This window comes from Nicotiana tabacum, chromosome 5, assembly GCF_000715075.1.
Source record: "Nicotiana tabacum cultivar K326 chromosome 5, ASM71507v2, whole genome shotgun sequence".
Classification (NCBI taxonomy): domain Eukaryota; kingdom Viridiplantae; phylum Streptophyta; class Magnoliopsida; order Solanales; family Solanaceae; genus Nicotiana; species Nicotiana tabacum.
Genome location: NC_134084.1, coordinates 17374376 through 17399954, shown reverse-complemented (window position 1 = coordinate 17399954; position 25579 = coordinate 17374376). Strand labels below are relative to the sequence as shown.

At 32.2% G+C, this 25579-nt stretch overlaps 2 protein-coding genes and 1 long non-coding RNA gene across 12 annotated transcripts; 1 reads left to right on the top strand and 2 right to left on the bottom strand.

The window, feature by feature from the left end:
- Positions 1–6337: 6337 nt before the first annotated feature.
- On the bottom strand, positions 6338–7516 carry LOC107822105 (uncharacterized). Its single transcript, XR_001656304.2, has 3 exons — positions 7360–7516; positions 7128–7258; positions 6338–6933 (listed from the first exon to the last, which is right to left on the bottom strand). It is a non-coding gene; the product is annotated as an uncharacterized LOC107822105 (long non-coding RNA).
- Positions 7517–11164: 3648 nt separating this feature from the next.
- Positions 11165–18854, top strand: LOC107822104 (B3 domain-containing protein REM10). Its single transcript, XM_016648607.2, has 7 exons — positions 11165–11561; positions 13220–13502; positions 14843–14934; positions 15237–15468; positions 16982–17109; positions 17221–17452; positions 18666–18854. The coding sequence occupies exons 1-7, from the start codon at positions 11496–11498 to the stop codon at positions 18704–18706; spliced, it is 1074 nt and encodes a 357-aa protein (XP_016504093.1). The 5' UTR covers positions 11165–11495; the 3' UTR covers positions 18707–18854.
- Positions 18855–19056: 202 nt separating this feature from the next.
- On the bottom strand, positions 19057–25378 carry LOC107822101 (B3 domain-containing protein REM17). 10 transcript variants are annotated; one of them, XM_016648601.2, is made up of 10 exons: positions 25165–25378; positions 23329–23641; positions 22523–22758; positions 22021–22288; positions 21739–21935; positions 21313–21577; positions 20876–21021; positions 20531–20765; positions 20268–20379; positions 19057–19454 (listed from the first exon to the last, which is right to left on the bottom strand). In XM_016648601.2, exons 1-9 carry the CDS (start codon positions 25228–25230, stop codon positions 20306–20308), a joined length of 1800 nt encoding a protein of 599 aa, XP_016504087.1. In that variant the 5' UTR covers positions 25231–25378; the 3' UTR covers positions 19057–19454; positions 20268–20305. The 10 variants fall into 10 exon arrangements, with proteins under 10 accessions (XP_016504087.1, XP_016504088.1, XP_016504089.1 ...); XM_016648602.2 differs by having other exon boundaries at positions 19057–19449; XM_016648603.2 differs by having other exon boundaries at positions 20876–21009.
- Between the last annotated feature and the right edge of the window lie 201 nt (positions 25379–25579).

Genomic DNA, 25579 nt, shown 5'->3' with positions numbered 1-25579 from the left:
TAAAATGTACCACAACTCTTTTGATAGAAGACATTTACAGAAAAGAATATCAGAAGCGTGAAAACAGTTATCTATGCATTTGGTATATTGTTGTAACAACCAATGGCTAATAGCAATTACTTCCTAGAATATGATCAAAGAAGAAACAAAATGTAAACTCAATGCCAAAAATAAGAACACTATTACTCTCTAATTGTTGTATAAGAAGCTCTAATTAATAAAGTTAAGTAATGACGATAACTTCAAGACATCACATCCTGTGAAAATGCTAGTTTAGTTTAAAAAAAATCAAATACCACAACATATATCACTCCTGCAACCAACTTTAATAAAATTTTGCTTTTTTGAACTCAATTATATATAAATCTTTAATTAATAAAGTTAAGCAATGACCACAACTTAATGACATCACATTCTTTGAATTTGCTAGTTTAGTTAAAAAAAATTAAATACCACAACATATATCACTTCTGCAACCAACTTCAATAAAATTTAAAAATAAAATTTTGCATCACAAATCAAAGCTCAAGTTGCAGACATACAAAGTAACTTCACTAACAATCTCAAGCACATTTAACATATGTATGTTAAGTAGACTTAGAAACATAATCTGAACTTTTGGGCATAATAAACAGGCAGTTACAAAGCCAAATCAGGTTAAAAGGGTATATTTAATTTACGCCAAAGAAGAAAGACAGAGGACAATTGCAATGGATTAAAAAGACTGCATAACAATCAAATTTATCTGTTATCAAAAGTCATGATCAGTTTTAATTGTTTGTAACTTTAAGGACAATAGTATATGATTTTATAGTGCAAATCTGTATATAGTGATAAAAGTTTATACCATTCTTACGCGAGGAATATTTAGCCCCTTTCTGCTTCCGTATGCATATTCAATTTTTTCATGTGAGTTTCTTCTGTTTTTCCGTGTCAAATTGCCTAGAAACTGAATTTGGTGTGAGAAGTTGTAGAGCCTTTTGAAGAAGAGATATCAGTACTGTAAAAGTAACTAATTTTAGAATTGATTTGACAAAAATTTGAAATCATGTTACTGGAATCCAGGGCAGAAGAGTTCGTAGGTAAGGAGTTAAAATCGTGGTGAGATATCGTGGTGTTGAAGTGCCGAATTTGAAAGATGAAATATTTAGGGCAAATAGGCGAAAATAGCGCTCCCAATTGCCGTTCTTTAAGGTTTCAAAATGTAGAGGCGATGGTCGTTATTTGTAGTGTTTATTTGATATGATATTTTTGTCTATGTAGTGAATTATAAAAATTGTTGGCTTACAAGGCTAGATGCTCAGTAAATCTGATATAAGTTTTAGAAAAGGTAGAAACTACTCTCTTTTTTTTAATATAGAATACCTAATTAATTGTTCGTTTCTTTAAAAAAAATGTAGATACTAATTTGTTTTTAAGTATAGAATACGTAACATAGGAATGACGTTTTCTTTTTAAAAAATATAAAAACTACTTTTTAAAAAAATATAGAATACTTACTTAATTGTTTTCAAATTCAAAATTTAAAAAGAGAAACTAATTTTACCTAAAATAATTAATTTGTCCTAAAGTCTCAAGTGACTTATTATGATGATGTCATTTGGATTAATTATAAATAGAATATTTGACAAAAATTTGAAATCATGTTACTGGAATCCAAGGCAAAAGAGTTCGTGGGTAAGGAGTTAAAATCGTGGCGAGACATCGTGGCATTGAAGTGCCGAATTTGAAGGATGAAATTTTTAGGGCAAATAGACGAAAATAGCGTTCCCAATTGCCGTTCTTTAAGGTTTCAAAATGTAGAGGCGATTTCTTTTAGAAAAGGTAGAAACTACTTTTTTTTATATAGAATACCTAATTAATTGTTCATTTCTATAAGAAAAATGTATATACTAATTTTTTTTAAGTATATAATACGTAACATATGAATGACTTTTCTTTTTAAAAAATATAGAAACTACTTTTTTTTTTTTAAAATATAGAATACCTACTTAATTGTTTTCAAATTCCAAATTTAAAAAGAGAAACTAATTTTATCTAAAATAACTAATTTGTCCTAAAGTGCCAAGTGACTTATTATGATGATGTCATTTGGCTTAATGAGGACGCTTCTTCCTCTCTTTTTAATTATACCATTCTTACGCGAGGAATATTCAGCCCCTTTCTGCTTCCGTATGCATATTCAATTTTTTCCTGTGAGTTTCTTTTGTTTTTCCGTGTCAAATTGTCTAGAAATTGAATTTGGTGTGAGAAGTTGTACAACCATTTGAAGAAGAGATATCAGTACTGTAAAAGTAACTGATTTTAGAATTGATTTGACAAAAATTTGAAATCATGTTACTGAAATCCAGACAGAAGAGTTCGTGGGTAAAGAGTTAAAATCATGGTGAGACATCGTGACATTGAAGTGACGAATTTGAAGGATGAATTTTTTAGGGCAAATATGCGAAAATAGCGTTCCTAATTGCCGTTCTTTAAGGTTTCAAAATGTAGAGGCGATTTCTTTTAGAAAAGGTAGAAACTACTCTTTTTTTTATATAGAATACCTAATTAATTGTTCGTTTCTATAAGAAAATGTATATACTAATTTTTTTTAAGTATATAGTACGTAACATAGGAATGACGTTTTCTTTTTAAAAAATATAGAAACTACTTTTTAAAAATAAATAAATAGAATACCTACTTAATTGTTTTCAAATTCCAAATTTAAAAAGAGAAACTAATTTTATCTAAAATAACTAATTTGTCATAAAGTGCCAAGTGGCTTATTATGATGATGTCATTTGGCTTAATGAGGACGTTTCTTCCTCTCTTTTTAATTATACCATTTTTACACGAGGAATATTCAGCCCCTTTCTGCTTCCGTATGCATATTCAATTTTTTCGTGTGAGTTTCTTCTGTTTTTCCGTGTCAAATTGTCTAGAAATTGAATTTGGTGTGAGAAGTTGTACAACCATTTGAAGAAGAGATATCAGTACTATAAAAGTAACTGATTTTAGAATTGATTTGACAAAAATTTGAAATCATGGTACTGAAATCCCGGTAGAAGAGTTTGTGGGTAAGGAGTTAAAATCATGGTGAGACATCGTGACATTGGAGTGACGAATTTGAAGGATGAATGTTTTAGGGTAAATATGCGAAAATAGCATTCCTAATTGTCGTTCTTTAAGGTTTCAAAATGTAGAGGCGATTTCTTTTAGAAAAGGTAGAAAGTACTCTTTTTTTTTTTTATATAGAATACCTAATTAATTGTTCGTTTCTTTAAAAAAATGTAGATACTAATTTTTTTAAGTATAGAATACGTAACATAGGAATGATGTTTTCTTTTTAAAAAATATAGAAACTACTTTTTTTTTAAAATATAGAATACCTACTTAATTGTTTTCAAATTCAAAATTTAAAAAGAGAAACTAATTTTTCCTAAAATAAATAATTTGTCCTAAAGTGCCAAGTGACTTATTATGATGATGCCATTTGGATTAATGAGAATGCTTCTTTGTTTCTTTTTTAATTATAGATAGAAGATTTGACAAAAATTTAAAATCATGTTACTGGAATCCAAGGCAGAAGAGTTCATGGGTAAGGAGTTAAACTCATGGTGAGACATCGTGACATTGAAGTGCCGAATTTGAAGGATGAAATTTTTAGGGCAAATAGGCGAAAATAGAGTTCCCAATTGCCGTTCTTTAAGGTTTCAAAATGTGGAGGCGATTTTTTTAGCAAAAGGTAGAAACTACTCTTTTTTTATATATAGAATACCTAATTAATTATTCTTTTCTTTAAAAAAATTGTAGATACTATTTTTTTTTTAAGATAGAAACTACTTTTTTTAAAAAAAATATAGAATACCTACTTAATTGTTATTAAATTTAAAATTTAAAAAGAGAAACTAATTTTACCTAAAATAACTAATTTGTCCTAAAGTGCCAAGTGGCTTATTATGACGATGCCATTTGGCTTAACGAGGATGCTTCTTCCTCTCTTTTTAATTATAAATAGATTTTTTTTAAAACTACAAGAAAACTACCGCACATAAATGAAACGACGCTTTCAAAGAGGGGAAAAAAAAGAGTGGTTCCAAAGAGATGCCAAACTTTGGGTCGCTTCGATTCTCTTTTTTTGGGTTTGTTTTTTCCAAATGTTTTTTTTTTAATCAGGGCTTCTTTTTTCAAATTTAATATTTTTTCTCTTTGTTCTTGAATCTTGACGTGGGATTTTATTCTAATTTGTTGGTTTCCAACACAAGCGAAGTGAAAGCAAAAAAAAAAAAAAATTACAAAAACTAAATACAGGGAAGAAGCAGATGAGGCTTCACATCCTGAAAATATGTCGTTTGCCGGAGAAATTATTGTGTAATCATAGCTCAGGTAACCACAAATTCAATTTTGTGTTTTAATCATATATTTAATTAGACGTCTTTTGCTAGATTTTATTATGTCTACCATATAAACATTAGATTCTAAGGAAAAACATTGGAGCAAGCAAACTTAATCCTTAAAGGAGCTTCTGTTTACCGGCCAAGCATCTATCAAGGAATCTGTTGGGAGGAATAAATATATGAGCGATACTATTAGTATGAATTTAGTGTTATTCCTCAAAAATATACTTATGATTCTTTTGATGCATGTTTATTTTCTCTTTACTTGTGTCTTTTAATATTTGGGGAGCAAAATTTTGGTTTCTAATGCCATGATCGTACTTCTATCTTTTACCCTTTTTTAAAGATATATAGAAAGAATTTTTTTAGTTTGATGCGGCTGCCATTAGTTTGGTTTGGTTATATCGGATTGGCTAGCGACATAAATTTATGTATCAAAATTGGGTTGAGATAAAATTCGAAGATATTGTACTCTAAGAATGTGCAAAAATCTCTTTTATATGGATATAAAACTACCTTTTAATTTTCTTTCCTCTTACTTTTGTGGATTTTCTACATCCCACAAACTAGAGGTTTTTAGGAGGGTAGGAGCAGAGAATCTTCTTGTGTGTTTGACTAATTGGTGTACAATGTCACGTTCATGACCAAAAAGTAAGTGAAAATTTATAACATAACCGTGTGCAGATAAAATTATCTCTTAAATAAACACATAATGATAGTATGCCAAACAATATCAGGGATAAAAAAAAATCGAGTATGAAAGAAGCTGAAAAGGTAAATGGCAAGAATATCTTAGTTATTTTGATCCCTCCATTTCTCATAAATATTAAGTAAAGAGAAAATTTAATCACCTTAGTTAAGTCTAGAAGTTTACTTTTGCTATATTTTGGTGTACTAAGAAAATAAAACATGATGTAAATGCTATATTTAATTTCCTAAATACATTACATGAATGGTAGTTTACTCACTTTTGTAAATACATACAAGCTTCTTCCAAACGAATGGTGCATTGTCATGTAAACAGTGGTACTTATTTTGTTTTAATAACTAACTTAATCCTTAATTTTTTTCCATCTTCTAATTTTCTTATTGTGAACTTCATTTTTCAATACATTACTGATTGATTCAATAATATGTCAAAGCATATCTCATCAAGTGTTGTTTTTACTTCTTTTTTCATCTGTTTAAAGTATTATATGCTATTGTACTTTGTTAGGTTCATAATATAAAAATATTGTGATGATCCAATTTAGTAGATATATCTATAATTTGGTAGTGCTTTTACTATTGCTGCAGTACTCTAGATGCTTATTTTAACAGGTGAATACTCGCTTGGTGAAACTTTTTAATTCACCATGGTAATGAGGAAGTCACATCCGTGCTCCACCATTCTAAGCTATTATATTTTTTTGTAGAGATGAAACATTAATATGAACCAACGAGGACTAGATGTGTCAAGGTTACGTTTTAGCGTGGCTCATGTTAAAAGATTAATATATAGTGAAACTTTTATGTACTTCTATGTTCACCCCAAGAAGTCAAGATGGATTTATTATACTTTTAAGACGGAGAGAATTTTTCCTAACAAAATATCAGCATTGTTTCTTATATTGGGTAACAACATAATTGATTGTCTGATGTTAATAGCCCAACAGTTGAGAGATGCAATTGTATTTGATGTCAAGGAATTGTTGGTTGAAATAGAGTTGGTTCACATTTTTAATTTGGAGAATCCCTTGGAATTCCTTTTTGGCCTCTGTACTTACAAAATTTGTCGAACATTAGTGCATTATTGAAAAAATATATATTTTAACACGAGTGCATTATTGTTTTTTTAAAAATTATTTGTTTCCTGATTCCCTCCGGTTCTAGGAATTCGATAGACAAACTGTTCTTAGTACAAGAAATTATATTACTTAGAATAGAGAAGAAATAATAAGGGCATATACATAAGGTGCTGGTTGCATGGAGTATTCGACTTTAAAAAATTTGACGTCACGACATGGTAAATTGAACAATTAACTCTTTATAATCTATGTAACCGTGTGCTACATGATTAGGTGTACACGTGCAATGCACATGCCTAGAAACTACTAGTATATATATATATATATATATATTAAAAGTGGAAAGCCCCAAACTAAAAAGTTAAATTACCAATATACCCTTTTAACAATAATTAAATAAATATCTACAGAAATATTAATTAATATTGTGCCTTTTCTAAATAGTTGTGACCCTTCATTGTTAATCACCAACTTTTAAACTAAAGACACAATTTTCCTATACATTCCCGTGAATTTTAACAAGATAAATATGGGTGTGCCATGAACAAGTTTCCTCCCATTTTTATGTGCTTTCATTTCTGAATTTGAATGCACTCAATTTATGTAGCGGTGAAGTGCCAAATATTTTTATTCAAAATCGGATGGATCGAGGTATTCTACGTCGTAGCTAAAGATGTTGCCACTGGATTAGCAACGATAAAGTAATTTCACTCTTTGCATCAAGACTGATCTTTGATCTGCTTGCATTTAACAGATTAAAATGCACCCTGCAAATTCAAAAGAAACAAAAATTAGCACTAAAGAATGAGGGAACCATTAATACAAATATGCAAGTTTGATTTGTAAAAATACAAAATGAAAGTTCAAAGAGAGAAAAATTATGTCTAGATACTTCTATTACAAGAATTTTTAGCATATAACAAGAGGAAAAAATTCAAAGCAACAAGATAAAAAAACAAACCTGAATACTTTTCTATAACTTTTGAAAGGATTTTCATCTAATTTATATTTGTAATGTCTTTTCGACGAACTGTGGCTCCTCCCAACATTAAATTATAATCTTGAAGGTTCCACTCAATACCTATCACAATACTGCACCATATCTATCAAATTATTATAATATAAATCTAAAATTTCAAATCAAGTAGGCGTATGGGATTGAAAAATTCTAAAATGTAAATGCATAAACATACCTGGAAAGAGAGAAGGCGCCGGACTATCTAGCCAATGATTTCGTTGGTTTGAGAGAAATTGTTGTTGAAGAAGACAATGGGAAAATGAAAGAAATGGGGAGGCGGCTGGGAAGGGGATGACGCACAAAAGTGAGGTTGAAGGGTTTTTATTAGGTTGGGGATTTTGGTTTGGGCCAATTGGCCTTTATGTTTCTTTTCTTTTTGTTAATATATTATTTACTCCCTTTTATTTCTTATTTAATATAAATATCATAAATGAGAGAAATGTAAGTACTAACAAATATAAGTAAGTAAGAAAATTATCTAGTAAAAATGCAAAGGATTAAATACATAATTTACACTAAGTAAAATACATGAAATAAAGATATTCTATAATATACTATATTCTTTACAATTTTTTTCATCCTATACGATATTGTTAGTTTTGTTATTTACTCTTGTTTCAATTATATTAACTTCTTTATTTTAGTGTTTAATTAGAGTATGATAGTTATTAAGTTATTAAAATAGTATTAGATCATTAAATATACAACTTTTCTATTTATCTAACTTTAGTGTAATTAGATCAATGTACATAAATACAAATATATTGTCTAAATTTGATATTGCTTATTCAAATCTAATGAAAATTAATTACATGTTTATTAAAATTGTATAGAAAATTACAAGTATAATTTATTTAATATGAATTATAATATACTCCACTAATTAGTTTTGTTATACACTCCTATATCAACATATTAAAATATTAATTTTTTAAATTATTTTGAAGTGAAACTTAATAATATCGAATTATGTAAACATTATAAAGTATCAAATAATAGTCACAGGAGAAACATGATCTTCTTCATGTATCTTTATCATATTTAATTCTGAATTATTATATTCAATGTATAATTTAATTTATGACAATTAGAAACTTATTAGGATAGTAAATAATTATCATACACACACACACACATATATATATATATATATGCAAGATTATAATTTTTTAAATTCTATAAAATTAGTCATCCACACATTAATTAGCTATAATTCTATTATATTGAATAATAATTATAATATATTTAGTTTTCCTGTGGACTTAAGTATCAATTAATTTTGTAATTCTTTGAAATAGTTATAAAAGAATTATATAAATACTAATATGAATTATAATGTCGTAAAATTTTTTGTAGTGCTAAATATATTCATATTATTTGGAGCTTTGGTCATTTATCAAAACTAAATACACCAAAACCATCACAAAGTTCTTCAATATATGAGCACTTACTTAAAAATGAATCATTAGATATATGAAATTATTCTAAGGACTTATTAAAAACTCTTAAAGGCTTCAATATATGAGGGCCAATTTCAAATAAATACTCAAATATATATATAATTAACATCCAAAAATAACAAGGTGCAATAAAATAAAATACGAGTTTGATAAATAAAGGCTACAAGTAGGCATACAAATGGTCTATTAAAATTAACTTTTGCACATTTAAAGTTCATTAATACTTAAATCTATATATATTACTATATTTTATGTTATTTTGGAAAAATACAACTTTTATAGTTAAAATTAAAATTTCATAACTTGATATTGTTTGAGCAACATTGCTAAATAGAAAAATCCGTCACTAATCTCAGTTAGCAACAGATTATCATGAAATTCTTCTAGGTACGAGCGTTTTAGCGACATATTAGCGACGACGTTCGTAGCTAATTCCAATTTTTTCGTAGTGAACTATTATTTTTGTCATTGAAATAAAGTTATTCACTTATGAAATTTTGTACATATTGTGGTTAAAATATTATTATTAAAATGACAATCCTAAGTGTACGACTAAAGGTATAGTTAACTCGTAAATTTATCGTCACTTTAAATTTGTGTCTATTAATTTTGTCATGACAAATAGTTGTAACTATTATCTAACTATCTTTATTTTCTTAAAATAAGAAGATAAATAATTGTTTGACTACAAAATTTTGTTTCAAATTTTTAATGTGGCTAGAAGATTGCTATTGTTACGGAAGATTTACCTTGTGGTAAAAATTACTGATTAGTTACAAAATTTATCGTAGCAATGAATTCGTGGCTATATCATTTTATCGTGATAACTATTGCCATAACTTTTTAGAACTTGAAGAAAAATTATTTATTTAGTAACATTTTTATTTAAATAGTTTATTGTGACTAAAAGGTTATTATTTATATTAAGTTTCAACTAGTGGCAAAAATTAATGATTAACAACGAAATTCTATTAAAGCAAGAAATATGTGGCTAACTTTATCTATACTGCCACAACTTTTTATAACTTGAAGCAAAAATATTCATTTAGCTATAATATTTTCTTTCAAATATTTCATTGTTGCTAAAAAGTTACTATAGCTATAGTAAGTTTCAACTTGTGGCAAAAAACTAATGATTAGCTACATAATTCAATTATAGCAATAAATCCGTGGCTATATCATTTAACTATTGCCACAACTTTTTAGAACTTAAAGCAAAAATATTCATTTAGCTACAATGTTTTGTTTCAAATATTTTATTGTGACTAAAAGGTAACTACTGCTACAGTACTATTGAAGCGTGGCAAAAACTTATGGTTAGCTATCAAATTTTATTTGTAGCACTAAATTTGTAGCTATATAAGTAGTTATTGCCATGATTGTTAGAAATTATAGCTAATACGAGGAATTAGCTTTACCAACTTAATTTCGTGGCAAAGAAATTTTATAATTTTGCAAATAGCCATAGAATTTTAATTTTGTGGTTATTATTAGGTATTAGCTATAATTTTTAAATTCATAGCTAAGATTTTGTAGTTATAGATGCATAGTATTGTAGTGCACAACAATGTATCTTTAGTTACAACTTAATGTCTCCCATATATATAATTGAAATGCTACTGGGTTTCTATTCTTATCTTTTTTTCTTTAACTTTTATTATTGAAATATTTTGTGGTGCTATATAATCATTTGAATTCTTCTATCTCTTGGGCTATCAATATAAAGTGCATGAATAAAAGTGAGTGTAGGCGTTGTTCCTGAAAGTCGCCATATAAATCTCAACGTTTTACCCAAATAATAATTTTGACAATGAAAATGTCATGGACATTCTAAGCTATGAATTAATCAAGAAAAAATATGTACGAGAGAAGTTATATGATTTTAACAGTAACAAATTCTCCAAGCCATTATCCACGAAGAAAGTAACAATCAGGTTTGAGCTCATAATTAAAAAATTAAGTTATTAAAATATCCTTCTTTTATTTACCTAGATAATATCTGAAGAGTACTTGCCACCATTTCATGTGGCTGATATAGATGTCTCTTATGCTCCACATCCGTAGTATATTCAAATTCTGTATTATCACAAGTCACGTTTTAACTTCTTTCACTATTTCTTCACTTTATGAAAAGACATGCTTTCATTTTCTAAGTACACGTCTGTTCATGATTAAAGTCAAATTTTTTTTATATTATTGGGTTCATCCACTGGCGAGATATCTGCAAATTAAAGATTGTACGCATGTGTTTTTTAAATACAATTATTGAACTTCTTCCGAATTTGTTTATCAGATATATTTTAATATTCATTTACGTGCTCTTTTAAATTTATCATTACTATAAAAACTACTATTTAACCATTTTGCCCTTTCTTAGTACGTTGTTGAATTTAAAAAAAAGAAAAAGAAAAAACAAGAACATGGCCATGGATACATAACACTAATTTAAGATAGAAAAGAAAAAAAATAAAAAAATGGACAAAAGAAGCTAAGTGCATCATCAATTTCAATTACTGTCCCCTTCCCCCACTGCCCCCTCCTTCCACCCAAAAAATAAAATAAAAAATAAACTCCTCCTCGCTTTTTACTCTCTCTCTCTCTCTCTTCTGGTTAACCCTCAAATGTGAATTTATGAAAACCTTGCCACTTTTCCAAATGAACATTAGGACATAGCTGTGTAATTTCTGTTACAGTCCACTGAAAAGCTGCCATTCCTTTTCAAGTTTCAGTTACCAAAAAATAATTACATCCCTCAACTGAATTGAAGTTTCAATCTTTCAATTATATCAATCACAAAGTAGAAAAAAGATACTTTGTCTACTATAGTTGCTGCATTTTTTGACTGCTCGCAATGAAAGTCACTCCAGTGAAGCCTCACTTTTTCAAGCCAATTCAACCAGGTTTCAAGCAGGGTCTGGTGAGTTAACCCCTTTAGTAATTATTTCATCTTTCCTTTCCTCTACTTTACGTATTATGTATGATATGGAAGGTTGAGTGGTGGGATATCCAAGGGGTCGTTTGGTACAATGGTGGAATATCCCACTCTGAGATTAGTTATCCCACCTTTTATATGACATAACTAATTCCGCCATTTTAGCGTAAAAGTTATCCCGGATTAGCTAATACCCCAAACCAAACATAGAATAAAGTTAATACCAAACTTTATCCCGGGATTATTATCCTTATCCCATATACCAAACGACCTCTAATGAATTAAGTGGTACTAGCACACAAGGGTATGATGCAGCGGTCAATGAAATCGGTTGAGTACACTTAGGTTCAATTCCCAATGGAGGCAAAAATACTAGCTTATTTCCAAGCCTTTGTGGATAGAGTTACCCTGTATGCTTGCACTATCCCGTAGAATTAATATTGATGTGCGTAAGTTGGTTCGGATACCATGATTAAGGGACTACCTACATTGGGGAGACAAAGAGAAAGAAAGTTTTACATTGAAGGAATGTTATGGTTAATTAGTTAGAGCAGCCACAACATTGATGATTAGCCTTTAAAATTATTTTAGAAGACAAAATTTCCCACAAAAGTGGCATGTTTTGTATTGTTGACAGTGTTGGGGGCATGTTTAGCTTACGAAAATTTAAGAAACAACGGTATAGCAGGCATTCTGCAACAGGTGTTATTTATATTTGACAGAGAATGAGAATATAGACCTTTTTTTTTGCATTGTCCTGTATAGAGGGGATCCAAGATTTAAACTTCATGGGTTCGAGGTGCCACTAAACCCACTGACCGTTTGAGTTATTGGGTTCAAAATTTAATATTTGTACATATTTAATAGATTCCTTAACACATATACAAAGTTTGAGCCAAAGTTATTGTGTTCAATTGAATCTGTAACTATGTTTTACATCCGCCCCTGGTCCTAAATTGAAGGGATCTAAGATTTTAACTTTATGGATTCGAGGTGCCACTAAATCCACTGACCATTTGAGTAATTGGGTTCAAAATTTAATATTTGTACATATTTAATAGATTCTTTGATACATATAAAGGGTCTGAGCAAAAGCTATTGGATTCGGCTGAATCCGTAGCTATGTTGTACATCTGCCCCTGGTCCTATAAAGATAAACGCTTGGTACATGTTTTTGTGCTTTTTTTGTGGTAAAATGGGTATTTCCCGACTGTTTGAACTCTGAAGAAGCATTTGTTAGCTGTGAAATGTGGAAAGTTGAGAAATCCATCATAAATTCTTGGAAAATGGTCCGATTTGTGTTATGTAGAGCATTTGGAAGGAGGGAATCAGAGGTGTTTTGATGGAGTCTCAACTCCAATTCATGCGTTGAAGACTAGATGTTTATTGAACATTTTTGCTTGGTGTAACTATTGTAATGTAAATAATGCAGTTACGCTTTTTAGATTTTGTAAGCTCATTGAATTGTATAAGGAGTGAAAGGAAAGTATAGAAGCCCCTTGTTTTTTTTTACTGCAATTGTATCCCGATTAATGAAAATTCAACTTTTGCCTGATAAAATAAAAAGATAGAAAATATGGTAGAGTTTTAGGGCCTAAATGAAACAGCATAATGATTTGGGACAAGTTTATGTTGCACTGCAGAAAATTCCCGTAGGTTTCTTGAAGTATCTGAAGGGATATAAGAATGAATACGCAATACTAAGAAAGGATGGTAAGAAGTGGCTGGTGAAGGTGAAGGGCCGTCGACTGCAAGAGGGTTGGGGGAAATTTGTAGAGGAGCAGGGTCTGGAATTGGGAAATATGTTGGTGTTCAGACATGAAGGGAACATGGAGTTTGAGGTTACCATCTTTGATTCGAGTCACTGTGACAGAGAATATGCAGAGTATCTGGACGAAGAAGAAGCCAATAATGTTGAATTCAAAGGTAAGATGTTTAGAGTCCATTTTTATATACTTGATGAATTTGCAAGTTAATATTTTTTTTTTGATGAAGTAAGGAGAATTCATTAAAAGCATCCAGCGGATGCAGGCGAAAGATTACAATTAAGAAAGATGGTGTCTGCTCATATACACAAAAAAACTATTCTACCACTAAGGAGCACACACAATAAAAAAATTGAACAGAACTAGTTACAGGTGCCTGATTTAGCCAACTAAACAAATTCAATAAGCATTTTGCTTTGACTATATGGATCGGAGTTGAGATCCCATCAAAATATCTACAGTTCCTTTCATTCCAGATGCACCAAAAGATAACAGCAAGTACCATTACCCAATTTTTTTTTGATGGATTTACCAACTCTCCATGAACGCCAACATTCATATGCTTCCTTGATGCTGTTAGGCTTGACCCAGGCTAGTCCAAAAATAGAGAGGAACATGTTCCAAATATCACATGCTAAAGGACAATGCAAAAAGAGATGTCTAACACTTTCAGAATCCAAATTGCACATGTAGCACCTATTCACCGTTGGTATACTCCTTCTACTGAGGTTGTCTTGAGTGAGGCGTGCTTCATTTAAGGCAACCCAACTGAAACAAATCACTTTAGGAGGCAGTTTTGTTCTCCAAATTAGTTTTCATGGCCAATTGTTTATCAGATCATTGTTGGAGCATAGGTGTGCATATGCTTTCTTCACTGTAAATTTCCCGTCCCCCATTCCAGTTTGTCCTTCAGCTGGGGTTTGACAGCAATCTGTGCAAGTTTGGCCAGCAATTCCATTAGGTCATTTATCTCCCAATTTTGAAAATGTCTCCTGAATTGAGGGTCCCAAGAGCTGTTCTGCCAACATTGTTCTACAGTGGATTCTTCATCTACTGCTAGTAGGTACAAATTTGGAAATTCATCTTTTAGTGCCATTGATTCCAGCCACTTGTCTTTCCAAAACTTGATGAGTGTTCCACTCCCTAACTTGAGTTTTGAGTTAAGTTGGAACTCATCCCATAAACTGGATATGCGTTTCCATAGGCCTGTACCATGAGGTGATCTGCTATGTCTTGTGCACCAGTTGTTCCTCACACCATGTTTTGCATTAATCACTGATTTCCTCAAACCAGGGTCCTACAAATTATACCTCCAATGCCATTTCATTAGCATACTCTTATTATGCAAGTTAATTCCTTTAATCTTGACATAAATTTCAAATTGTTTAGATAAAACTTTAGCCAAAAGATGGGGTGGATGATTAGACATTACTTATACTTTAATCTTTTTGGCATATTTAATTTTTAATATGGATTTTCTTACAATTTACAATGTAACAGACAAACCAAATGCAGAAGCTGCTACTCACAACGCTTGTGATCAATCTCATTTTTCATGCATTGTTAGAGCCTATTGCCTTAAAGGTTACTTGGTAAGTCTCAAAATTCAGTTCCCCCTAACTCTTCAAGATAAATGTACCATTTTTTCCCCTCTCTGTTAACTAGAATCAATTACCGCAAAAATATGAAGCATATGATAAGTTTGATGGTATGTGCAAATCTGTTATAAACCTTATGGCCTGTTAAATGATTACTTTGTAAGTCTCCAAACTCATTTCCCCTAACCCTTCAAGAGTCCTTTTTTTTTTCTCCTTTGAAATTGGAGGTAGTTATAATGAAATATGATACATATGAAATGTTTGATAAGTGTGCAAATCCTTACAAACAATTTCAGTGCATTCCTACTCGATTTGCAGCGGAAAACGGTCTCACCAACAAGAATTGTGGTTTGATTATTAGAGATGAAAGACAAAGGTCATGGAATTTAAGGCTATATACTTCCTGTTCTCGAGTCTATATTGGAGGTAGCTGGGGTGACTTTCGTGTTGCAAATGACTTAAAGGTGGGAGATCATATAATGTTTGAGATTGTTACTAATGGAGAAAAACCAATCTGGAAATTTCATGGTAAGTTCTCTCATTCAAGCAACCTCTTGGTTTCTGGCAATGTTTTTACTTTGTCAAATACACCATGACACTATATTACATCTTTGATAAAATTACTTATATTTGTCGACAACCTCTTCTCGTATTTTATCCTCAATGCTTACTACTTGCACCTTCTGACGAATATGGTCACTTTTAATCCTATATGATCTTGTATGAGCGCACATCCATCTTAGCATTCTCATCCCTGCAACACTCATCTTCTGGATATCTTGGACTTTAGCGGCCCAACATTCACTACCATTAAACTCAAAACAAGAAAAATGCAAAATCATAGTAGGAGACTAGGCCAGTACCCTATAGATCAGACTTTGGAGAAAGAGGCATGCCCTTGATTCTCTTCACATCAAATGTCTAAGTCCTTACCTGAAAATGTAACAACGAGACACTAGTTGGATATTCTAGATTAACTACATGTTGGATGAAATAAACCATTCTTTGCCTTTAATATATGTTTGAAGATCCAGAAAAGAAGAGCGTTCATTGTCTTCATTTTTCTTCGAGATCCAAATTCGAATGATCCCTTTTGCTTGTCCATGAATGAATCCAAATTCAAATCCTTGCACATCTTTTTTCTTTTCGTTGTCCTCTAATCTTCTTTCTAAATAGCCATAATCATCTTATCAGAAGCATCTTCATCATTTACGGAATATTTTCTACGTCATTGTTTGGATATGTCTTGCTGATACCAGGAATAAAAGAAGGAACTGATGCATTTAATGTTAGTCGAGAGGTTTTCATGAATGCATTGTGCAACATAGGCTTGGCAGAGCTAAGGAAATTCCAGAAGCTAATGGTGGAAAGTTATTATCCAAAGGTGGAAATGGAACCATAGTTGCACTTGTTTAGTATCCTCGCCTCCTATTTCATCCTTATTGTTATCAATATGATATTCACATTCCCAATCTGCCTTATAAGAAGTGTTGGTGTTATGCGATGGACCATAATAATGTTGATTTATGTTGCTAAGACTTATCCTGACTATTTCGTTCTATATCAGGCATTGGACTAGAAATACCTTCGACTGCTACATTGTCTTCCTCAGTTGTAGCATTGCGGGTTAATTTGGGAGTTATATTTACGTCAGGACTGCTAATATCTTTTCCCATTAGAGCCTTACAGCCACTAAACCCCCAAAGCTTCATTAGAATCCACATCCAAATTGCACACAAGAATTGGAGGAATAGGGGTAATAGCATAAATGAGATTTGCGACATTCAAAGTAGCATTCATATTGCCTTGTGCCTGAACCTCCTACTGCTTTGGAGTGTCATCTGTCATCTTTTCACCGCTCCTCTAGTTGAATTAAAATATAAAATCATTACTTATTCCATTACATCATGCTTGCTTTTTTAGCCGTTTCCTTATTATTTGGAAGCCTTATGTAATATGATCTTTCTTTTTATCCTAATTGTAACACTTCCTTGTTCCTTTCTCTTTCTTTTGCTGTCTTGTTCTTTATAATGAACAACAGACATTAGGACAAAGCCCTCAGACATGATTCCTCTCAATGCACAAGTATCTACTCCAGCTTCTGGTGATGACGATCTTCCTTATTTTATTTCAACCATTAAACCTTATTCCATCAAGAAGTCAGTTTTGGTAAGTGATTTAAACTGATAATAGTTATATTCTTTTCTTTGCCTCTTTTCCCCTTTTTTTTTGAGTGACAACTGAAACTTGTTCCTCGTAATGGAATAAATGTTACCGTAGTATCTTCCAGTGGATTTTGCAATTTCGAACGGGTTGATAAATAGAAAGTGTGAGATGATTCTGAAAGATGAAGCAAATAGATCTTGGTCAGTATGGCTAGGGAGAGATGCACATCATTTTGGAATTATAAGTGGATGGACAAAATTCAGAGCAGCAAATGGTCTCCAAGTAGGAGATGTTTACAAGTTTGAACTCATCACAAACGCGAAATTACCAATTGCGTACTTCCGCCGTAAGTGTTCTTTTAGTTTTAATGTATACTATTTCTTTTCACTGACCATGCAAAAGTTTTTTATACTATCATGTCACTTAAAAAGTAATTACATGTAACATGAAAAATAAGGAAAATAGTATCATGAAAAATAAGATATGTAACCTTCTATAGTAGCCCCACTCGTGGGAAACTACTGGGTTTGTTGTTGTGGTAACCTTCTATAGTAGGTTAAATTTCATTGGAATTGTAAAATTTTTATTACACTATTAGTAGATATAATTAGTTAAATCCTTTTATCAAGTATTATCTTCTTTCTAGCTTAGGCTGTTTAAGGAAGACACGGTTGAAATTTTACATAATGGTTTTAACGGTCGATAAAGTTATGAATAATGTATACTCAAGTTAAAATTTTGACATATATTATTGACACAACATTATATTGGAGATTAATTTTGAAAGTTCCCGATTTCCGATTATAAAAAGCGGACCATAGATTTGCATGATTGTATGGTGGTTTTGCACAATCAAATTGAGTTTATATAGGTAAAAATAGCACGGCTAGCCAGTTTTCGGACTGGTCATTCAAAAATAGCTAGCGGTTGCAAAGTCATTGAAAAATAACCACTATTTTGCTGCAACACGGAAAGTTCCAGCATAATATACTGGAGATTGGAGCACCTGTGTATGAACTTCCAACGTATTATGCTGGACCGGTATATTATATTGGAACTCCAGTATATTATGATGGACAATATACCTATGCTGGAACTCCAGTATATTATACTGGAATTCCAACATATTATTCTGGAGTATTTTCCGGATTTTGAACAGTGTTTTCGTTCAGATTTATCTTTTCATGAAAAGTGGCTAAATTTTGATTACTTTTGAAACTGTTGCTATTTTTGAATGACCACTTGTAAATCTGGCTATTTTTGAATTTGTCCTTTTATATAGTGGCAAGAATAAGTTAAAATTTGGTAATGAAATTTCTGCAAAACTGGATTCTTTTTTCCCTACTGGTCTCGGATTCTTCACAGTTTTATGGTTTTTATGTATCATTTCTCATATTTGTACAATTACTATTATAAATAGTTTGTTTAAAAGGTATTTACATGTTTTATTATAGTTTGAAAATTATATGACATTACTAAAGATGTCATACAAAATGTTACATCATTGGCTTCTTATCAGATTTTTTGTGACAACTTTCATGATAAAATATATTTTGCAGGCAAATATTCTGGAGAGGATGCAGAAAGAGAGGTCCATTGAAGCAACTGGACTTTTGGTCCCTGGTTTTTAATGTTACTTCGTTTTGTTTTATTTGTCTCAGTTTGACTCAAAGCTTAAGAATGTAAAAAAGACTTTAAATTCTTGTGGTTTTAAACTAGTGCGAGTAAATACCAAAAATATCTTTTGAATTTTGTGGTATTAAACGTGTCATATCATCCCTATAAGAGAGTCATGTGGCATTAAGGATAACATATGAAAGGTGAAATTATAAATTTACTAAAAATAATAGGAAGATCCATTTTTCTGAAACATACTAAAAAATAAAGTCTCAAAATATGAAGGTTAAAGAAAAGTTTATTTGACTCTCGAATTTGAACACCACCATATAAATTGGGACGAAGGGAACAGTAATAATTCATATGAAAAAGAGAACTCTGTAGAAGAAATACAATAATTTACATGAATCCGCCATTAGCCTATATCAACGATCAGAATAGGTAAACTAAATTATCTCTAGAGTTGAAATCTCTGAAAGCCAAATATTGAAAAATAATTTTAGCAGTGATGAAAGTGCAAAAGTGTCTTCAAAAGACAACGGCATTATCTTCAGCAGAAGCAGAATATAGCTCGACAACAGAAGTAGCTTGTGAAGCAGTAGGAGTTAGAACAATTCTTAACGATCTACGTACAATTCAAGCAAAAGGACCCTGAAACTATCAACTGTGGCGACATGTCTGCAATTGTATATTAAGCTTCACCATCATTTCACCCAATCCCGAGGCCTATTCTTCATTCAAAAATATACATGAAAAAGAAAAGAAAGAAGAATTATTAGAGTCAAAGAACAACAACAATAAGAACAACAACAAACCTAGTGAAGTCCCACATGTGGGGTCTGGGAAGGCTAAAATGTACGCAGACCTTTACCACTACCTTATGAAGATAGAGAAGCTATTAGAGTCAGAGAAATGAAAAGAAAAGACAAAGATATTGGATACATATGCTAAGAGAAGTAAGACTTTTTGTTGCGACTAAAGTCACCACAAAAATTACAAAAGTCATAAAGGTCGACACTGAAAGTCCAATTTCTTTTAGTAAGATCAAGGTTAATATTTTTTTTTTTGGTGAAGTAATGAGTTTTATAGAAAAAGGCATCTTCTATGTAGAGGAGTCAGCTTTGATACAAAAAAGAAAAGAAATACTAGGCTAAAGCAAAAGAGCTGACAAAATCCAAAAAGTTAATATGGCAATCTACAGGGGCTAAAACACTGCCAACTAAATAACCAAAGGAGACATCTAGCTTTAATTGTGTGTGTTGGAGTTGATATCCCATCAAAACATCTGCGTTTCCTTTGTGTCCAGACACACCAAAAGATACAAGCAGGGATCATCAGCCAGACTTTCCTAATGACTTTATCAACTTTCCAACCAGACCAGCATTCATAGACCTCTCTAATGCTTTGTGGCTTTACCCAACTGAGACCAAAGATAGAAAGATACATGCACCATATGTCTGAGGCATTTGAGCAATGTAGCAAAAGGTGTCGGTTGAACTCTGAATGTTGCCGACACATAAAACATCTGTTAACAATTGGCATACCTCTTCTGTTAAGGTTGTCCTGTATTAAACAAGATTCATTAAGTGGAAACTCTTTTAGCATCCAAATTAGGCTTCCATTCTTCGGGCTGAAGTGATGCATTTGCTCTCAAATCTAGTTTTTAAAAATTGAAACAAGTCAAAACTGAAACTGAAGATGAATATAAATCCAAAAACAGAACATTAAGTTGAAGTAAAAGAAGCAGATAAATGATGTAAAAGTGATGAAATAAGTATAACATAAGGTTTTAAGATGTGAAACTTGCCATAAAATTTCAATATAGGTTTCTCTCCCTTGGCAAATATCTCAAACATTATGCAATCTCCTTCCTTTAAGAAATTAGCAGCGCAAAATTTACGCCATTCCCCTCCAATGAAAGTGCTGCCAGCACAGGAGGAATACAGCCTAAATTCCCATGACCTTTGCTCATAATCTCTTATCACTATCGTACATTGCCTGTTGCTGAGGCCATTTTCTCTCGCAAATAGTTTTGGAACATGCTGAAACACAGTTTATAACCACGTAAATTGTTCATATTTAAGAGGTCATCTTATTTTCCTTTTATTTTCTTAAGTGTAACAATGAAAATAGAATTTAGTTTTAAGCTTACCATCCTACATTTTGAAATGTGATGGGGTTTGACAGTAGAAATGAAATGATCAGGGTGAGACAGAGGCATGTCCTTGGCCGCTTCTACATCGGGGAAAGCCTTGTATGATGACATGATGTTGGGTTCTGGTTTTTCTGTAGCATTTGCTAATTGCATAAAAAGTCATATCAAATATTTGGCAAAAGTATGAACAAAAGAACATATCAACAGTATAACATAAAGGAACCTCGGTGTACTAAGCTCCCGCTATGTGCGGGGTCCGAGAAAGGGTCAGACCACAAGAGTCTGTTGTACGCAGCCTTACCCCTGCATTTCTGCAAGTGGCTGTTTCCACGGCTCGAACCCATGACCTCCTGATCACATGGCAGCAACTTTACGTACCAGTTACGTCAAGGCTCCTCTTCATCAATAGTATAACATGATATGAGAAAACTTACCCTGAAACTTCCTCATTGGAGTTTCTGCATTAGTAACAGCATGAAATTTCCATATAGACTCTTCATCAGTAACAACTTCAAACATAATACGATCTCCCTTCTTTAATCGATTATCAACAATGAATTTACGCCAGCCATCTCCAATACGGACTCGATTTTTGCAATCAGAACTTAGCTTTAAATTCCATAACCTTTGTCTTTCATCTCTTATAATCAAATCGCACTCCTTGTTGGAGAGACCATTTGCAAATGGTTGAGGAAGGTACTGACATAGTGTATTACCATTTGAACACATCATTAAAACATTTCATATTCTTAGGATTTTCACTTAAACAAGGATAAAAATAAGCAAAATAGTGCACATACTTCCTTTAGCCTGAAGATACTTGAAGAGTTTAGGTGAAATTAGTGAGTTCTAAAACTTACCAAGTAACCATATGTTAGGCAATATGGTTTAATAGTGCATACAAAATGAGAATGACCAACATGCTTGTCAGTAGCAGTTTCCGCATGTGAGGAATCCTCGTCTGACGACTTGATACCGGGGCTTGGTATTTCTACTACATTGTCGGGGCTTGGTATTTCTGCAAGTGGTTGTTTCCACGGCTCGAGCCCGTGACCTCCTGGTCACATGGTAGCAACTTTATGTACCAGTTAAGCCGAGGCTCGTCTTCATCAATAGTATAACATAGATATGAGAAAACTTACCCTGAAACTTCCTCATTGGAGTTTTTGCATTAGTAACAACATGAAATTTCCATATAGATGTCTCTTCATCAGTTACAACTTCAAACACAATACGATCTCCCTCCTTTAACCGATTATCAGCAATGAATTTACGCCAGCCATCTCCAATACGGACTCGTTTTTTGTAATCGGAACTTAGCTTTAAATTCCATAACCTTTGTCTTTCATCTCTTATAATCAAATTGCCCTTCTTGTTGGAGAGACCATTTGCAAATTGTTGAGGAAGGTACTGACAAAGTGTATTACCATTTGAACAAATCATTAAAACATTTCTATTCTTCAGATTTTCACTTAAACAAGGATAAAAATAAGCAACTACCATTTGAACACATCATTAAAACATTTCATATTCTTCAGATTTTCACTTAAACAAGGATAAAAATAAGCAAAACAGTACACATGCTTCCTTTAGCCTTAAGATTCTTGAAGAGTTTATGTGAAATTAATGAGTTCTAAGACTTACCAAGTAGCCATATGTTAGGCAATATGGTTTAATAGTGCATACAAAATGAGAATGACCAACATGCTTGTCACTAGCAGCTTCCGCATGTGAAGAATCCTCGTCTGACAACTTGATGCCGGGGCTTGGTATTTCTATTACATCGTCGGTATTTCTTGAATGGATTAAATAGCACGACATGGATGGAGAGGATTCATATAGTTGATCCCCACTTGGGATTGAGGCATAGTTGTTTGTATCTTCAAGAAATTAAATATGACAAATTCCATTTAGAAAAGGGAACAACATTTAACTATCTACCACACATTTCGGCTAATTTCTTAAACAAAATAAATTACATCGCATCCGTATTTTCTTGTATTAAGATTAAAGGACGCTTTAGTTTCTCTTTCTATTCTACTTTTTCTTACTACTCCCTCTGTCCCATATTAATCGGTTGTCATATTTCCATTTTGCATGCCCCTTAAGGAATCATAAATAAGAAGTATTTTTGTGACTAATTTATCCTTATCACTATGCAATAAATGTGCACTCTATTAGTATTGCTTACTTTCAAGACAATTAATATTATGGGCAAAATGGAGAAAATTGATCAATTCTATCTTGATTTTATAAATTGATAAGTATTATCGGTCAAACATTTTTAGTAACCTCACAATTAAAATGAGACAGGGAGTATTAAATGAGCATCAAGCATTATACTGTTTATGCATCAGTACACAATAAATAAATAATCAGGAATATAACTTCCATAAATAACAGAAACGTAAAATCTGAAAAAAGAAAGTTGAGAACCTAAATAACTTCACCTTCAAATTCAAAATTCTTGGAAGCCTCTCCAAAAGTATGTGTTGCTGCTGCTTCTTCTTCTTGCAAATACTCCGCATATTCTCTGTTACAGTGACTTGAATCAAAGATCATTACCTCAAACTCCATGTTTCCTTCATATCTGAACACCAATATATCTCCCAACTGCAAATCATTCTCTTTCGCAAATTCTGCCCAACCCGCTTTGAATCGATAGGCGTTCACCTTCACCAGCCAGTATTTATCCGCCCTTCTCAGTACTGCATGTTCATGCTCATGTCCCTTTAGATACTTCAGAAAACCTTTAGGAATTTTCTGCAGTACAACACAAATTTAGAGTTGATTCAAGTTGTTTTATTTAGTACGTGAAAAAAAAACTATTTTTATACCCAGATAAACAACAATTAAGAAAGGGCAAAGGGTCAAATTTTCCCCTAAATTATGTGAAATGGTCTATGTCTGCCCTCAATTAATAGTTGGAGGGAATCATATGCCCTTGCCATTACAAAAATGGGTTATATTTGTCCTTACTGACTAATTGAACTGATTAGCACGGTTTGGTGCCATGTCTCCAAAATGTAATAATGAGAAAAGATTCAAGCTTGCGCCCTGAACTATGCGAAATAGTCTAGATATATGCCCTCTGTTAATAGTTTCAGCCAATCATGCTTTTTTGATAGATGCGAATTCTCGAAGGGAACGTGGCAAGAAAGCTGCTCTATTTGATGGAATTGAGGAAGACGGTATAAGGGCTTCTCCATCATACCCTTCGTACGAAATTGACGAACAAGATAATGTGAGGGTAATATATTGATTGCAAGATATGGTTAATGTGCTAAAAATATCGTACACCACCCTAGTGGTGGACCTTGGGATGTGCTGCTCGTCAGAGCTCTTCTGTCAAGTACCTTTTCGATACAAAATATTCAGACCCAACCCAGTGAATTTTCAGATACATTTTAGCCGAGAACCACCACTATCAATCATTGTTATCAAAGACGAAAAGTGCAAACAAGCTCTAAGGTACGCTGGGGCTTTAGGCGCAAATAAAACGTGGCTTTCAATTAAGAAAGGCATAAATGGAGAAAAATTACAAATATGTATGCGTAGCCCAAAACAAATAATTATAAGCATGAATAACAAATATATGGACAAAAAAATTAAATAATATTTACAATAAAAGTAAAATATCAATTCCTTAGTGTTGCTTCCTCAGGATTAAGCTCTTCTTACATGATGACACTGAAGTGCCCGCTAAGCGAGGCGAAACGCTTAACATGTTTTACGCCTCGCTTCAAGGCTTAAGCACGCCTTTGACAACACTGCTACCAGTAACTTCTACGGTTGCCCGAATGCCATATCTAGTCCTCTTTGAATAATTCAGAGGCAAATTTGACCTTTAACCTAAAATTAAAATTTGGACACCTGACACCAAGCCCTGCTAATCAGTGAGCTAAAGCATGATTGTCCCCAACTTTAATGGAGGCCATATTTAGACATTTTTGCATAGTTGATGGGCAAATTTGACCATTTTCATGTTCATATGGACTATGGTTTTTGACAAGGTGGGTTGGTCTAATGGTAAGCATACTCCACTTCCAAGCAAGAGGTTGTGAGTTCGAGTCGCCCCAAGAGCAAGGTGGGAAGTTCTTGGAGGAAAGTATGCCGATGGTATATTGGAAACAACCTCTCGCAGGATACACAGTACAGTTGTTGTTGTTTGTATGGACTATGGTTTTTGAATTTTAGTGTTTTTGTTTTCTGGGATAAATTCATATCATACATAAATATATAAGAAAGATGAAATATTTACTAAAACACGGTTAGTTTTGACTTACCAAAGCGTGCTTGAAACCTGGCAGAATAGGTTTGAAAAAGTGAGGCTTCACTGGACGGACTTTCATAGCCAGCAGTCAAAAAATGCAATTACTATAGACAAAGTATCTTTTTCTACTTTGTAATTGAAAGATTGAAACTTCAATTCAGTTCAGGGGATGCCTTTATTTGGTTAGTGAAACTTGAAAGGAATGACAGCTTTTACTGTGGGACTGTAAATTGACGAATTTTCACAGCATCCGAAGCAAAATTGGGATAAAGAAAAACAATTATGAAAAGAGATGCAACATTTGTTGGAGTATATACCACAGCAGAAGCAATAACAGAATCTTATTCACGTGTAATCTAAACAACTAGCACGTATGGAGATTTTAACATTACCTCTTGAAGCGTAAACAAAACAAATCTATATCGTTC

What these genes read in the sequence shown, in the direction of transcription:
- LOC107822101 (XM_016648601.2), bottom strand. Translation starts at nt 25,230, where the DNA reads ATGAAAGTCCGTCCAGTGAAGCCTCACTTTTTCAAACCTATTCTGCCA. An exon ending in CAAGAATTTTGAATTTGAAG is followed by an intron (nt 22,759 to 23,328) that starts GTGAAGTTATTT and finishes AATTTCTTGAAG; the next exon opens with ATACAAACAACTATGCCTCA. An exon ending in ACCTATATTGAAATTTTATG is followed by an intron (nt 20,380 to 20,530) that starts GCAAGTTTCACA and finishes TTTAAAAACTAG; the next exon opens with ATTTGAGAGCAAATGCATCA.
- LOC107822104 (XM_016648607.2), top strand. Translation starts at nt 11,496, where the DNA reads ATGAAAGTCACTCCAGTGAAGCCTCACTTTTTCAAGCCAATTCAACCA. An exon ending in CAATAATGTTGAATTCAAAG is followed by an intron (nt 13,503 to 14,842) that starts GTAAGATGTTTA and finishes ACAATGTAACAG; the next exon opens with ACAAACCAAATGCAGAAGCT. An exon ending in ACCAATTGCGTACTTCCGCC is followed by an intron (nt 17,453 to 18,665) that starts GTAAGTGTTCTT and finishes TATATTTTGCAG; the next exon opens with GCAAATATTCTGGAGAGGAT.